Genomic DNA, 17478 nt, shown 5'->3' with positions numbered 1-17478 from the left:
CAGATAAAGACTATCTTCATCGAATAATTCAGCAAACAGGAAAAGAAAACTTCAAGCTTCATTTTCAACTTCAAACCTGATCACAAAGATTACAGTCCATTCGATGGGACGACACATTCCCTATTTATTGTCCTTTTCCAATGTTGATCATCCAATCATACTGAACCACACAATTCAGCAATGTAATTGCACAAATCACACCTTTATGTGGTGAGAACATTTTTGGGGGTGTTATAAGATTCCATAACTGTATGCAAATTGTGAAGCATTCCATATCTATAACTATATATATAACAGTACGTGTATATATTTACACATATCAAAATTGGAATGACACAGGAGATTTGCAAGTTTAAGTTCACCATCAGTCATGGGAGGTTTATGTAAAATGTTATATTTACCGGGGTAATTAGTAATTTTGAGAATATATTTATGAAGCTCTATTCTGTACATTCTACCAGTTCTTAGAGAATGGACACAATTTTATGTTCTCCAATGTCAAAATTAATCATATATAAAATATTAGGGGTTTATTCGCCATTCTAGGCCTGATTGCCGTCATAGTAAAATTACCAAAATGGACTTGAAATCAATATTTTTAAGAGAATGATCTATGACTTGAATATTTCATAAAAATAATGTAATACATCGTTTATTCACTTCATTCAGATCTTCAGACACCACATAATTTGTGAAGTCATATATAGAAATATATGAACCATTTTGTTATTATTTATAGTTCACACAAGTAAGCACTAGATGTAAGCAGTAAGCAGTGATCACCATTGCCTGTTTTAACGTGGCGGCCCGCCACCCTTAGCTGGGTACCCGCCACGCTTACACAACCAAATTCACTCGATCCGCCACGCATGTAATTGTTACCTAACACCCCTATTTTGTATCGATTTCAAGCAGAAAACTGACCCGTTTCTATAGCGTCCGATACTCATTACCTATGGTCCCTGTTTTTACAGGTGAACTAGGCCTAATTGACGAATTGCGATCTCGGTAAGGTGCCTCACCGTTATGTTTTGATACGGTTGACTGATCCCTTGATCACACCTATATCGATGGTGATAATTAATTAATAGTAGGTGTACTGTTCTGACCATGGGAACAGATGTGATTGTATGGTTTCAGTCGATCGGGACATCAGAGTAAATGTTACCATCGTCTACATCGGAAAAACCGACGGTCCGATAAGATTTTTTTTTTCACAAGAATTAATATTCAGCTGGGATAATCAAACTGATAATATCAATTCAATACCTAAGCCGATGTTTGAGAAGCATGGATACATTTTTGAAAACTTTATGGCAATGTCACCATGAAGAGAGGAGTAGCAGCTCCTTTTTTGGAACACCATGTGAACGACATGCGATCGCGACAACCGATCTAGAAAACCTGCAGCCAACAGACTGAAATCTGATATATCGCGCAAGCCACGGCTACAGAAATGCGCATGGATTAATTGTGTATGAAGATGACCAAGGTAAGCTTACAATTAGCCTATATTTGATTTGCTAGATAATGATAATAATCTAATGAATATTTCGTGCATTGGTTTTCTTGTCACGTGCTATTTTTAGAAAGTACTATTAGAGTGATCTCCCTTCCAAAAACGATCTCGAAACGTCCAATAATATAAATAATCTCAGAATCTCTCCTAATGTATCTCTCTATTTATTATTTGATAAGTGTCATCTAGGTTTTTGATTTTCTTTAATTATTATTAAATAAAGATAAGTTAATTAGCACCTCAAGTATATACAATGTAATTAAAAAATAACATGTAAAATAACATGATTATATTTGTTAAAATATAATTAATTTGTTTTTTGGGTTTTTTTTTTTTCCAAAGATTTATTGATGGTTTTAATTGTTTTGCTTATTACAAATTTGTAGGAATAAGAAGTTCATAATTATAATATGGTAATGACCACAATAAGATTCATTAAGCTTTTCAAAAATATTTATTTATTTATTTATCTCTTTATTTATTTATTTATTACCACCAGCAGGAACAGGCTCTCTCAGAGGATCTTGAACTCTCTGATGATGGTGTTTACCCAGAAAGTTCCCTACAAGAAAGCTGCTTCATTCTAGAAGGGACTGTGCAACAGCAGAATGTTCATGTCATTTGGAGAGACAAATTGTGTTTGGCTTCAATTGTTCATATATAGTGAAGACTATTTTCAGGAGAAAATTATAGTGACTGTGTTGAATTGATATCTTAATTGAAATTATATTGTGGCTTGTGCATTGCTTTAAATACTTTATATATTCTTATATTATGTCCAGTAAAAGTTGCCATTGAGTTTGATTTGTAGATGCTGTATCATAGATATAATAGTTGCTATTAATATGTTCACTGATAATATTATAGTGCAATTTATGAAATTAATAATTGAAATGTTTTAACTTATAATACTTGACAATGCAATATGATCTTCGTGTGAATGTTTATCATATTTTTAACAGTAAAAGATGTTATTTGAGTTTGTTTTATTCAATGTTATATTAAAGAACAGCGAGTTGGAATTGAGATTGAAATGGTTTTGTGAAAATAAATTGATGATTGTTTAAATGAGGAATGTATGTTTGTAGTTTTTTAAAGTAATGGTATAAGGTGTTATTTTGTTTTAATTTACACGATATATATGGCATAGAGTGAGCAAATGATTAAAATGCATATTTATTTAGAACTAAATCAAACAACATAATTAAATCTCTATTCTTAATGTCATAATTGATGATGTTTCTCGAAACGTCGCACCGCGAGGCTGCATGACATCCACAAAAGTACATGTTCAGAAAAAATTGTCAAAAAATTTTCCTCCACCCATCATTTTGAAATTGTGGTGATCCCTGGTAAGTATATGTACCGCTATCTACTGGCATGACTTTGAGTACAGTAAACTACACTCGCTTTGTGGATATTGACAGGATAACATATATTTACATACTAATTCAATTTTAGAATTTAACTGAAATCTTGTAACAGCATGGCACAAATAGTCATCTGAACATGTGTTGTATATTGAAAAATTATTTAAGGTAAATTTTCAGTTTATCAATTCATTGATTACTCCGTGTTTGAAGTATGGTGTAGTGAGAATTTCAAGTCTTGATCATGACTTGATGAAAATTTTAAATTAACAAATTATTAAAATGAATTTGTGTGAAAAATAACACAAGTTCCACAGCAATATTATATAGAGAATCAATCACAATATATCAAAAGTTATAAAACTACAAATAACAATTAACGGCTGAATATCAAATTAAGTGAATATCACAAGTCTTTTTGCATTTGTTTTTAGATAATCCGGATTTCGGTTTTCAGGCTTTAAAAAAATTTAAAAAAACGAGAAGTATTTTAATTGCCGTTATAGTTGAATTACCAAAATGGACCTGAAATCAGTATTTTTAAAAAAAGAATGATCTATGACTTGAATATTTCATAAAAATAATTTAATACATCGTTTATTCACTTCATTCAGATCTTCAGACACCACATAATTTGTGAAGTAATATATATAGAAATATATGAACCATTTTTGTTATTGATTTATAGTTCACACAAGTAAGCACGATATGTAAGCAGTACGTATCTGTACCGCTATCTACCGGCATGACTGAGTACAGTAGACTACATTCGCTTTGTGGATATTGACAGTATAACATATATTTATATACTAATTCAATTTTAGAATTATAACTGAAATCTTGTAACAGCATGGCACAAATAGTCATCTGAACATGTGTTGTATATTGAAAAATTATTTAGGTAAATATTTAATTAACTCATTTGCTTGACTTTTAGAATTGTAACTGAAATCTTGTAACAGCATGGCACAAATAGTCATCTGAACATGTGTTAAATATATATAATTGAAAAATTATTTAGGTAAATATTAACTCATTTGCTTGACTTCAATTTTCAATTTATCAATTCATTGATTACTGTACATGTGTTTGAAGTATGGTGTAGCGAGAATTTCAAGTCTTGATCATGACTTGATGAACGTTCTAAATTAACAAATTATCAAAATGAATTTGTTTGAAAAACAACACAAGTTCTACAGCAATATTATATAGAGAATCGATCACACTATTTCAGAAGTTATAAAACTACAAATAATAATTAATGGCTGAATATCAAATTAAGTGAATATCACAAGTCTTTTTGCATTTGTTTTTAGATAATCCGGATTTCCGTTTTCCGTCTTTGAAAAAAAATTACATTTTCCGTCTTTGAAAAAAAATTACATAGGTGTATTACATAGTAAACGTAGCCATGTGTACAGTGTACATATGTAACAGCTAATTTCAATCAGATTGACTTAACATGAACTTAACACCGTCTCAGTAGTTCGTCACAATCGAAAATTTGATCGTGAATTCGGTATTTTGCAAATTCTTTCAAAATACTTCCAGGTAAAGGAAAAAAATGCATATGGTCTCTATACACACACCAAAGATTAATAGATCCTATATTGGGTCCATTCTCTCTTAAAAATATCGATTTGGGTCCACTATCGCCATTTCGGTAGCCTAATTCAACTCTAACGACAATCGGGCCGCGATTCGCAAATGAAAAATTAATTTAAAATTCGTAAACCTCTAATATTTTACATATGATACAATTAGGCATTGAAAAACATATATGTGGGTCAATTCTCTGAAAATAATGCCAATTTATATTATAATTAAGCCCCATTTTTCTTCGTTTCGGTATTTCCAAGTCTGCTTCACCTGTGGTCCGTTTCAGTAAATATTCTCGACTTTGCCGAAATAAAAACAAGCTATATAATTGTTCATTTTAAACATGACAACTGCCGACCACACGTATCTAAAAGTGTTATTGTTGATATCATCTGAATATTGCCGTAGTTATCTGTCACTTCGATTGTAAACCCATTGCCAAAGTCATGGAAGAATTGACCAATCAAATTGGTTTAACGTTTGATTTCCGTAATCTTGCAGTTACCTCCCTTACAACAGTAAATACGTTCTAAGTATCGCCTACAACAACCAATCCCGTGCACATGGCAACAAGATATTATCATTTGCATTTGATTTATTGGTCGTTTTCGTCAAAGGAAAATGGAATATGGAAATTGATGACAATGTTAACGCTATGACCAGTCACCCTGACCACAAATGCCACCTAGTATCTACCTTTCTTGCAAACATGTACTGTACAGTAACCTATATAGTATAGTATGATACAATGTATCGTCTCGTATGCCGTTATTGATATATTTCTTTCTCTAAATTATATAAATACTCATCTAGTTGATAATGATGTAACATTCTAGAATATATATAATACACATTTAAGTAAATCGCGGACATATTTGCAGACCGATGCTATAATGTCAGCCGTTTTGGAATGAACACGGAAGAGCAAAACTTTCTAAACATCCGGAGACGAATGCGCCTGCGCAATATTTGTTTACATAAATATAGGCCCTATTGAGTTATTCGCAAAGTTCAGGTTCATTTAGTCTTCACATTTCGCTAGCGTTATGAATTTATCAAATCGTATGCATCTTGAAAACATCTACTGAATACATTTCAACATTTTCGGTAAAACTACTACATAAAACGAAGATGTTTTTGCAAGTAAATTATTTGAAGCGTAAGGCAATGGGGGCAGCCATATTTCATTGAAACAGACAGTAGATGGCGTATTGGTGAATGTGGCTACCAAATATGGTCATATTTCTCAGTCCAGTTCTTGATGGCAATAACCGAACATTAATGTTCGTTTAAAAACACACTGATGGGATATGAGGTCGCAATATCCACCAATGTAATCAGGTGGAATAAGACCTCATATACGTATAGGAGTAGGGTTGAAACTAACTGTGAAACCCCTCCTAGGGGATTTGGAGGCATGTCCCTTCAGCCTCAAACTCCAACACTGAGGAAAAAAATGAATTCTAGATGCAATTTCCTGCTGTCTAGTTCATTCTTAGCATACAAATATTAGATCTTACACCAATAGGTTTTATACAAAAAAGTTTTGAAAAAAAAATTACTGAAGTAAACAAAGAAATTTTAGCTGGACATTATACATTTGGGTGAAAATGTTGTTAGTGTCGATCCCCGACTTATATTATGTAAAGCATGTAATAAGTAAATATTGAACAAATAATCAAGGAAATAAATATTAAATAGTTTAGATGTTGAATTCCTTAAAATTGTATAGCTATCAGCAAATATGTGGATTTATGTTATGTTTTTTTGCAAATATCGATAAGACTTTGAGGTTGAAAAAAATAACAAAAATGTTAATATCCGATAATAAATATCAAAATCATGATATGAAACTTCGAAGTCTCATATTATAGGCCTACTGTAGTGTTTTCCCCTGTTCTTCTACAAACTTGTGCAAATATACCACGTTTGGTTATTGGGTTGTGTTATAAATGAGTCAACGCCCTTTTTGTTACTTATGTATAAAAGAAATGTAAGTGTATCTTTTTCAAAGTAATCTGCATTTTATTGATTACTTTCAGTAATAACTGACTCTGTTACCCTAATACCTGATACCTCTTCTTCGACGTCACTGGTTAGCTGATATCAGCTAATTCTGATGCATCTTGTAGGAATAACTCACTGTTATCTGGTTGCGCATCATAAAAACTTGGGTAAAACTTAAAAGGTACTTTGTGCCAATGTCTTTTTAGACGATTTTTAAAAACATTTAGGGTGGGGGCTTCTACTACTGTACTGGGGAGTAAATTCCACGAATCCACCACTCGTCCTCGTCGACTAAAAATTCCGTGTGACTATCGTTCTGCTCTGTTTTTCATATAATTTTTTTGAATGTCCTCTGGTGTTAGTTTGTGCCATCGTGAAAAGCATGTTTTTATCCAATGCAGGACTAACAGCCCATAACGGTTATATGCGAGGTTGTGCCAAACATGTTATGTGGTTACTAGATAGCAGAGGAAACTGGGGTCATATTTTGACAAATTAGGCCTAATCAAAATCTACTGCTTAAGAAATAAGTCATTAGATACAATATATAAAACACATGATATGAAGCAATGAACATATGAGAACAACCATTTTCCGGTTGGCATATGGGACGTAAACCACGTTTCTTGTCTCATCAAATAAAGAAAGGTCATTTGTAAACATCTGATTATACAACGAAAATGCGTCGAACATTTCGATAATTATGCTAAAAATATATTCTTACGTCCAAATTGTACACCTATATGCATATATTTACATTGAACTCATTATGTGACGCTTTCAAAATGCGTTTCTCTTCTTTCCACAGCCAATAGTCCGTCTTGAATTGTCCAATATGGCGTCGTGCGTGTTGAGCGAATCCACGTGACTCCCACGTCGGACGGGATTTTCCGATATTTTGATGATATCATAATGACATGGCGCAGGAAGTCAAAACAGGTGAGAATGGTGTGTTTTTCCGTATGTTTGTTTACTAAATAGATTTGTTAATGCTGACGATTCAAATGATAGTCAATGGAAAGAGCAGTACTTTGCTTGTTTAAAATATATGGAACTGCCTTCGGAGATATTTGAATATGTGAAGTCGCAGTTGTTTCGTGTCGATAAACTTGTTGGTGTTTTGGTTCATAAATAGAACACAGCTGATAGTGATATAAGCATAACAGTTATATTCCCATAGAACAACAGACAGACAAAGACACTTTATACTTCGTTATGAATTGAATAGTTGAATATTTCATGTGACATGTCGGACCACACTGCTTCCAATATTGAATGAGATGTCAGATTCATAGGTGAAGATTTGTGTTTCTCTGTTTGAATTTTGGTCTTCTGCTCAAGGACTTGATGGAATATGAAACATAAGAAGTCTTGTGTAATGCGTGTAAAATATGTAAATTCCAAAGGTATCTTATGTTAATGTGAACTGAATCTACCATTAAACTTACTAACCACATATAGATCTATTGTTTAGCTCGCATAAGTCAGCATGGGTCATTGCAATTTTGTATAGGTCATGTCCTTAACATTTTGAATTTTTAAAATTTGTGTCACTGATTTTTCTTCTCTGTTTGATTGATGTGATTACGGTAGTTCTGTTACCAGCTATAATGTCAAAAAACGAATTTCAAAGTTATAGTATGTTTTTAATAGTTCAAATATGAGAATAGTTTTAAATCTGACAAATCAACACTAGTATATATCTAAGCATAATTCAAGTCCTATTTATAGGCCGTCGAATAGGTAAGAAAAATAGCATAAAAGATGTAAATATCCAATAATAAAAGTTTAAAATCTCAAAATTAACCTTTGAAGGCATATATTATAGGACTAATTGTACATGTATACATGCATATTGCAATATACATGTATGTTGTATTAGTAGTTATGTCCCTTTGATAAACAGTATTAAATTGAAAGGTATGCATTAGGTCATTCTATAATGATTTTTACTGTCAATCATATTTTTCCAACACTGTTGTTTTCTCTAATTTAAGCCATGCTAGTCACATGCTTTTCTGGCTGTGTTCACCCTGGGCATTTCCAATATATTAAATCATAATCATGTAGAATTCCTTATATAATCAAGTGTTTGCTGAAGAAAATAGAGAAAGAATTACCATGCACACATCAGACATTCAAACTCTGTAAATAATCCAAATGCTTGATAGATTGCATCTGATCTTTTTCATAGTACACACCAACTTTTCACATAGGATTTCATCATAAATCAAACCGATATATGTGTAACCCTGGTAAAATACTAGCCGCAATATACCGCTCGGCTAGAGAGATCTTCTCTTTAGCTCGATCGGTTGAGCGTAAGACTAGTAAGCCAGAGGTCCCGGGTTCGATCCCTAGCGGAGGCAGTGATTTAAATTTAATTAATCCTGCGCTCTGTTACATATGTGTGATATGGAATTTGGAAGACAGTAGTGAACACATTTCTTCTATATACACAGACAGAATAAACTGAATTACTAAGCTAACAGTTAGTGTACAGTATCTGTTTGAAAATTATAGCTCTGAACTCCAGAGCTGATCTCCTGTACTATTTTAAATACCTTTCAAGATTTGTTTTGATACATCTTTAATTGGTCATCTTGTCTTGCAAACAGAAATCTTAAGTAATTCACTACAACCTATATTTTGACAATTTACCTTTAATATAAGCTACAAATTGTTTTGCTTCTGGAGCATATCTCCAGTATTTTCAGAGAGAGTTCATTGTGGCTAATATCTTAACATATGACCTTCATTATTTCATGTAAAATCTGCATGATTTGTTGGGGAACATCTTGAGAGCTGGTAGAAACACACTACTTACTTACATGGGGCTTGCTCATTTATGTGGTTCGTCAGTTTTTAAATGTAATATTTCAAGCATATATCTTGACGAACCTGCAAATGTTAATACAGGCCTTGGGATCCGGAGTCTTTGTCAAGGCTCGTCTGAAAACAATATAGATTCATCAGGTCCGTCTTTATTTCATAAACGAACAACACCAGTCCAATTGATCCGTCCGTTTGGACCACAAAAAAGAAAACGGCCCTGTTTTACTTGCTGCTGTTGACCAAGCTTACAAGCTGTAGGAGAATGAAAGACTTCATTCAGAGGTTTATCTGGACTGATTTCACTACCGAAATTAGGTAGTATTCCTCATCAGTGGTGGTTTCGAATTCCCCTTTGAATAAAAACAAATTCATCATCAAGAAAAAATTCCATAAAATAGGGGAAAATTCTCCAAAACAGGAAAAGGCCAAAAACTTTGATGAAATATGTAAGAATTATAGCAAAGAATAGCTGTAAAATGTTAAAGAATAATTGAAGGCATTGCAGCTCTTCATTTCCCCTAAATTTCATAATGGGTACGTAGTGTTCCCCTAATCCTAGATTTATTAACCCCTGTCTTTGGAGATATATCCCGGGTTAATATGTGTTTGGGAGCGAACACATTTAAAAGGGGGGGAGTAATGATGTACTAGGTTTTCATTGTAAATATTGTGGTATATATAGTGATACAGTTGCCTTTAAGCTTTGCACTAGGAGGTATTTCCCTGTAGCTTGGTCTATAGAATGGCAGACCAGTAAACCAAGGGTCACAGATTTGATCTGCAGTGGAGGCACACTTCTTGCTTTCTTTTTATAATATGTATCAAAGAAAGATGGGAATTCCGCTTTGTCTATAAATAGAACAGTTACACTAGAAAGTTCCACATTGACGATAGTGGCAGTGGTTAATAAACATAATCTGGGATGGTCGACTATTTAGAAAATTTCATGTATAAAAACAAACATTGACATATTTGAGGAGAGTAGCAGTTAATGTGTATATTCCTGTGAATTTACCTACAGGTAGATTATACTTGCATGATGTGATTGATCGACACCTCAGGCAAAAAAAATGTGGTGATATGGTATAGGGTAGACAGCACTTTTGTATTTGACAAGGGTTGGCAAATGGCGATATGCAGTGTTTGCATGCTGAATTAACAATGTTTTATATAGTTTGGAAATCTGTTCCCAACAAAATTCTGGCAGTATGCGAGGTTGGCAATGAAATAGGGGCCAGTTTACCAGGGGACCACTGTATATTTTTCACTTTAAATATTTTTAATCGTTGAAAAGTTTTGATACAGGTGTTGAAATGTTCATCAGGCATTTTGATTATATTAGTAGATTGTCTGCCGTGCATACTGATATAGGGGTTTGATGTGGTGATATTAAGGGAGACAATCATTTGTGTATAATATTCTAGATTTAGATTCTTAGATAAGATACACAGATATATGGAAGATATTAAGTTACATCAAAGTTTGTAAAACTCATAAAGACCCTTTTCTCTAGATTTGTTTTTAGGTCATCTGGTGTCCACCATGTGTCGTGTGTAAACTTTTCACATTTCAAACTTTCTCTCAAGTTCCACCACTGGAACTGAGCTCTACCTTGCCTGAAATGATTCTGAGATTGTCCTGACCAAGTGTTATTTTTTTAATTTGATTCAAAATCCAAGATGGTCTGTCATGATCACCATCTTGAAAAACTTTTCAAACTTTTTTCCAGTTTCACTTGTACTAGTTATTGAGCTGGAAATTGGTAGGAATGTTAAGGAAGGGGAGCAAACAAAGTGTTGGTATTTTCGGCCTTGTGAAAATTTTTACATGGCAGCATGGTGGCCTAGTATGGCGGCATAGCATGGTGACATTTTTGTAACATGATTGTGCAATCATGGCTTCCCTGAACACACCTATTTCAAACTTCTTCTCAGGCTCAAGTTCCACCAGTGGGATTCAACTCGAACTTACCAGAAGTGGTCGGAAGATGGTTTTGACCAAGTGTTATTTTTCCAGTCGGTTTGAAGTCCATAATGGCTGCTATCTTGAAAAACACATTTTAAACCTCTTCTCCAGTTCCAATGGTGACATTCAGTTTGAAATTGGTTGGGATGTTAAGGAAGGGGAGCCAATAAAGTGGTTCTTTTTTTTTGCCTTGTAAGAACTTTGCCATGGCAGCCAAAGTGGCCATTTTGTAATAAGATTGCACAACCATGGTTTCCTTATCAACACTTATTTTAAACTTCTTCTAAAGTACCAACTGCAGGCTACAACTCTAACTTTCCAACCTGGAATGATCCTAAGATAGTCATGACAAAATGTGGTTATTTTTTGGATCAGTCCGAAATCCAAGATAGCCGCCATGGCAGCCAAGGCCAAGAGTACCACTACTATACTCACTACTGTCGAGTATGTATACTACATAAAGACAAGGGACTTTAAAGTCAGATGACTGTTAATGCCCTTGGGCTTCTTGTTTTTTCTGAATTCAATTTTTTTCCACAAAAATTGCCAGTAGGGAGTAAGTTTTACTATTGCAGTACTGGTGAAGAGGCAAGTTATGCTGTTTTCCAGATAGCTATGCTTATATCTTTTGCTTTAGTGAAGAGAAAACATGAAGATATTTATATAGACTTGACATTCCATAGGAAATAAACTTTTTTGAAGACTTAAATTTCTGGTTGTAATACCATAGTATGTTTCCTTGCTTACTGATCCGTGGCAATAGGTTATAATAGAGAAATCTGACACCAGAATGTTATGCCCGAGTTGTGTTTATCGGTCACTGAAAAAAAGGTGATTCACTTAGCTAGTGATAATGTGGTATGCAAAACACTCCTTGTGAATTATGTTTGGCTCAGTGAAATTTCTCAAAGGTGACAACATACTTTTCATTATTACCGTTTTTATGATCATTGTAAGGTAGCTAAGTGTATTTATCCACACACAAAATCATTGATGATTTTTTTTTGATTTTGATCAATTTAAGCTTGAGGCCTGAACACAAGTCTGATATGATGTTTTTTTTAAATGTTTAGATTTACCTCTGAAATTGCATGTTAATAAGAATATTCAGTTTAGATTTACCGGGTACCTCTGAAATTGTATGGTAATAAGAATATTCAGAATTACTATATCCAAAGACAAGATAAAACAAAACAGATATGTCAACAAAATTTCACTAAGTGTATGAACTGTTAAGAAATTGAGTAAGCTAGCCACAAAGTTATACAAATGTGGTAGGTTATCTTTACAGCCAATCATATTACACTGTACTCTATGACTTTGTGACACTGAAAATAGGTTTTTATTGTTATGATTGGGATCAGGGTATCTCAGAAGTAGACCTGTATTAGCAATAGATATGTGGAATGTCATAATACAGATTTTGTTTATATCCATGATTATTAGAATCATTATTAGAATTCAAACCAATTCTAAAACTTTGCTGGGCATATAAAGACAGAATATATGTTTGTTATCTCACCCCATAACCATATATAGCAATGCTGGGCATCAAGAGATAAGCAAAATCATGATTTGAAAATAGGCCCTTGGGTTTTCCCACCCCTAGGAACTTAGTTTCTTTAATATATCTTTTAACCATTTAAATCTCTACCCCATAACTATATAATATAGCATTGTTGAGCATCAAGAGATAAACAAAAATACGCCCTGGGGTTTTCCCCTACCCCAAGGGACTTAGTTTCTTTGTTATATCTTTGAAACTGTTTAGATCTCCATCCCATATAACCATATATAGCATTGCTGGACATCAAGGAATAAACCCAATCCTGATTTAAAAATAGGCCCAGGGGTCTTTCCCCGTGCCCCAGGGACTTTGTTTCCTTGCTATATCATTGAAATGGTTGAGATCCCTACCCTATAATTATAACCATATATAGCATTTCTGGGCACCAAGAGATCAACACAATTCTGTTATATATAGGCCCAGGGGTCTTTCCCCACCCCAGGGGACTTAGTTTCTTCAAACACAATAATGTAAAAACAATCCCTGGGGTCTTTTCACAACCCTAGGGAGTCTGGACTTCGTTTCTGGGTTTTATCTTTGAAGCAGTTGAGATCCCTTCCCATAACCATATATAGCATTGTTTGACATCAACTCAATAAATAAAGCTATTTACAAATTGAACATATTTTGACATCAGATCAAATCTAACCAGGTAAGCGTTAATATTTTATTTGAACTTTCAATTATCTTTTGCTGTGTCCCAGAAATAAGAAGTGCAATTTTTGTTATGAAAACACATATCCTATTACATATAATATCAGTGAAACTGAACAAATCATGTCCCTCGGATAGTTCAGATGCAGCATTCTTCTGTATTATTTTGATATTTTTAATAAGCTGCATAATGCCTAATACCCGATGTATTGCAAATATTAGTTAACATAACATATAGAAATATATATATGAATTTGGAATGACAGAAATATCTTTAGTTGGCTCTTGACTTGATATTGATTTAGTTTCTTTTGTTGCAAAAATTGCCGATTTATAGCAGGTTCAATGTAATTTTGAACACAATTAAATATCATATTTTAATACATTTATTTATTTTTTATGTATCATGAAATTGTCGACTGTCAGTAATTCCTTTTGTCTGTTAGCCTGTAAACAATTCCTTTTGATTTCCTTAGATCTACCAAGAATATTTTAAGGCAATTATCTTTAGGAAACAATGTGTAGAATATTAACAACAAAAATATACAGATAAGTTTACCATTTCAGATAATTGGCCCAAAGGTCAAGGACATTATAGTTGCCAAAATCAAAATTTTACTTGTCATTGCTATACGGCCCACATATTACACAGAATTTAATGAAATATGGCAATGTTGCCAGTTGGTTAGAATCAAACCAAGAAGTCACATGAGTAAAGGTCAAGGTTAACATGACAAAGGTCACAGCCAAACAAGAAAACCTAAAGGTCATTTGATCAAAGGTCACAGGTCAAATCAATGTTTCAGGTCCCTGTGTTTTGAGACTTACAATGCTTATAATGAAAATAAATTGCTTATGTAATTAAGTATGTTTCTCAATTCCAAGGACTGTGTACATGATTACTAGAAAATTCATAATATATATATATAACAACCTGCAGGGTTCACCCTGGACCAAAAAAATCATGGGCCATTTTGACAAGATTTCAGAAATCGTATGGGCCAAAACATAGAAAATTGAAGAAAGTTATGAGTTTTGGTGGGCCATTTTGGAAAATATGGGGCAAATGGCCCCATGCCCCCCTCCAGAGTTATCCCTGCAACCTTTGACTTCTTGTTATTACTGTATTGAATATTGAAAATAATATAGTTACAAATTTACTTGTCTGTACTGTTGTTATTACGAATTGTATAGATATATATTGAAACTTTCTTTTTTAAGAATGCCCATGTGGCGCAGCTGTATAAGCTGTGTGTTTCTGGCTAGGCGATTGGTTGCCGTAGATAGTGAGTTTGAGGCCCAGTCAGGGCACGAGTCATAAAGTTGTCTTCCTTAGTCAATTGTGTTACTATGTTATATATATATATATATAATTCAATTGTTTTATGAAGGATTCTGACATGTGACAAACTTCCTTATAGCTATTATCCCAGTTAATCACTTTCATTTTCAGCAGAGCCCAGTGTATATATGAGAGTGATGGGGCATGGATAAGGGGGCACAAAAAGATGACCATATGTCCAGAGAGGCGAGTGCATCACCATTAACAGATCTCCAGGATTATCTGACACGGATTACCTCCCTTCTGAAACAGGTATGTTTTCAGCTGGGGGCCTACAAAGACTTATTGATAACCACATCATGACTTTGATGCTGATCCTTTAAAAAAATGTCCTGTGTCACAAGCATATTGACTATATCACACTTAACCAGGTAATTTCTCTATAACTATTAGTTTATTATATATAGTGGTTGGCATATATATCAACTGTCTGGACTTACAAATGTTTTGTTGTAGTTACTGGTTAAGAAGATAAGTATAGTTCTATATTATAGGAAAGTCTTGTAGATTTTAAAATCCCCAGTTGAAGATGAACTGTCATTGGATATTTAGATAATTTAAAGAATCAAGAATTGTATTAGTAACTTTTACATTTGAACATGATTGAAATGAACCTGATGGAAGACCTTTAGTTGTAATGATATTGACCATATCTTAATATTTAGGTAAATTATAAGAACATTCTATGAAACAAAAATATTACTTTGCTATTGGATGTCATTTGCAATAAACATGATTGAATTTGTCTGAAGCAGAATTGTACTGAAGCTGAAATGATTGTAGCAGATTTATTTTTTTCAAATTCAGTTTTCTGGATTGTCATTAGCAGATGTCTAATTTTAGAACCTAAAGCGCTACACGGACACAAAGCGTTAAATACATGGACACAAAGCGTTAATTCATGACACCTTAAAACTTTTCCAGAAAAAAGGTCAAACTGTTACATACGCACTTGATCAGCAGAAGTACTTAACAAAGTTGCTCTCTACCTAATTGCTAATATTTTCATGACTCATATGCGATGCAGGTATAATCAGTCCATGAAAATAAAAATCTGCCAAGGAGATAAATTCAAATTTTATTCTACTCATCACCAATTTTTGAATGATAACGCTGATTTAGGAAAGGACTCGTGTTGAGTGGTAAACTATTCAGGAAGTCTTATGTCTGTCGTGAACAATATCCCCAGTAAAAAGGTTTCATGCATACTAATAGGTACATGTATATATATATATATATAAATATGTGAGGGTGTGTTTGTGTGTGTGGAGTGTACATATACTTCATCACCACTAACAGTAGTCACAACCAAACAGACTACTGGTGGCAGGTCTGCCAGATTGTAAGTTTATATCAAAGCTAGCTGACTATAACATGCATAATTATTACCAATTACAAGATATCACATCAGGGGAAGGCTTGGGGCAGATGGAACAATTCTTTTGTGCTGACTGTCATTTAAGTTGGATGAAAACATGTGTACTAAAACCATTTATCACACACACATGTTAAGATGCTTGTAAACACTACACATTGCAGAGTTATATGTGTCAATTTGTGACCCTTCAGAACTTTTAATTAACTATACCTGAATCAGGTGCTTCTTCATTTATTTTGAAAATTAAAGATATCAAAATGCAAAATAATTTTAACTTTGCTGGTTAGCTTTTGTGAAAATATTTCTTGTTATATATTAATAAGCTGTTGATAACAGGAATTGAAATAAAGCACATTGTTTACTATGCATGCCTGCAATATGATAGTTTTCATGAAACAAGATATTTAAGGGTTGAAATAAACAGGATCTAACCTAGTTTCTATTTCTAATTTGTAATGATATTTATGAATTTTAGTTTTATATGAAATGAGAATGAGTGTAAAATTCTAAAGTAAAATGTTTTTCAAACATTTGTTCAAAGAGAATTTCATGTTTTGATAAAGCAGAACTTGTGCATTTCTATTTTTTCTTTTACCTTTATTTTCCCATGTTCATCTGTGACAGAGATTTATTCAAACAGAAAGCTGTACAGTGTTGAGTGACATTTAACATCACAAGTCCAAGGAACTCATTCTATAGATAATCATGATCTAGCACACTTTGACTTTTGACATTTAGTACCAGCTTTTAGATTTTATAACTTATAAGTTTGGAAAACTAACGATCGTGTCATTGTTTGGGAGATGCTTGTTGTATAATATAGCTGTCGGGAGATTCAATCAATAAATCGTACATTATTGATGAAAACAACACACCGAGCAGTGTTACAGCAGTTTGATAATGATTGGTGAGAATATGCCGTGTATGGATGACAGGTGTCAAAGCTATGGAGACGATACAGGTGGGTCAAAAAAGTAGGATTATGTGTTGGTTATATAGGTATAGGGATTAGGGAAGTTATGACAGAGATTAGGAAGTCAAAATATGTCATGGGGTGTTGTGTGTGAGAGGAAGGGGTACCGGTGAGGAGGATGGTATATATTCTTTGTAATGCTTTGTTTTGTAAAGTGTTGTCAAAGCATAGGATATAGCTGAAGGGTGAGGAAAAATAAGGTCACAGGTAAGGGAATGAGTGGGGAGACAGATGGGGAGAGGAGACAGGTAGGGGAGGGGGCAGCTAAG

The 17478-nt window shown here is 33.5% G+C and overlaps 2 protein-coding genes across 3 annotated transcripts in view; one reads left to right on the top strand and one right to left on the bottom strand.

Annotated features, from left to right (window-relative positions):
* LOC117330471 (E3 ubiquitin-protein ligase RBBP6-like) overlaps positions 1-7360 on the bottom strand; it is a 42981-nt gene extending 35621 nt beyond the window's left edge. The window contains exon 1 of one of the 2 annotated variants that reach the window (XM_033888768.1): positions 7253-7360. The gene's annotated coding sequence lies outside the window, so the exon portion shown is untranslated. Of the gene's footprint in view, positions 1-7219 lie in introns of both variants that reach the window. The other variant, XM_033888776.1, reaches the window with a different exon arrangement.
* Positions 7361-7403: 43 nt separating this feature from the next.
* Positions 7404-17478, top strand: part of LOC117330460 (probable helicase with zinc finger domain) — a 44766-nt gene continuing 34691 nt past the window's right edge. The window contains exons 1-2 of the mRNA XM_033888757.1: positions 7404-7434; positions 14970-15110. Of these exons, the coding sequence (XP_033744648.1) occupies positions 15003-15110 (108 nt within the window). The 5' untranslated portion in view covers positions 7404-7434; positions 14970-15002. The remainder of the gene's footprint in view (positions 7435-14969; positions 15111-17478) is intronic.

The sequence above is a fragment of the Pecten maximus genome, chromosome 1, assembly GCF_902652985.1.
Source record: "Pecten maximus chromosome 1, xPecMax1.1, whole genome shotgun sequence".
Classification (NCBI taxonomy): Eukaryota; Metazoa; Mollusca; class Bivalvia; order Pectinida; family Pectinidae; genus Pecten; species Pecten maximus.
Note: the sequence above shows the minus strand (reverse complement) of the source record. Positions and strands in the feature narration are given on the sequence as shown.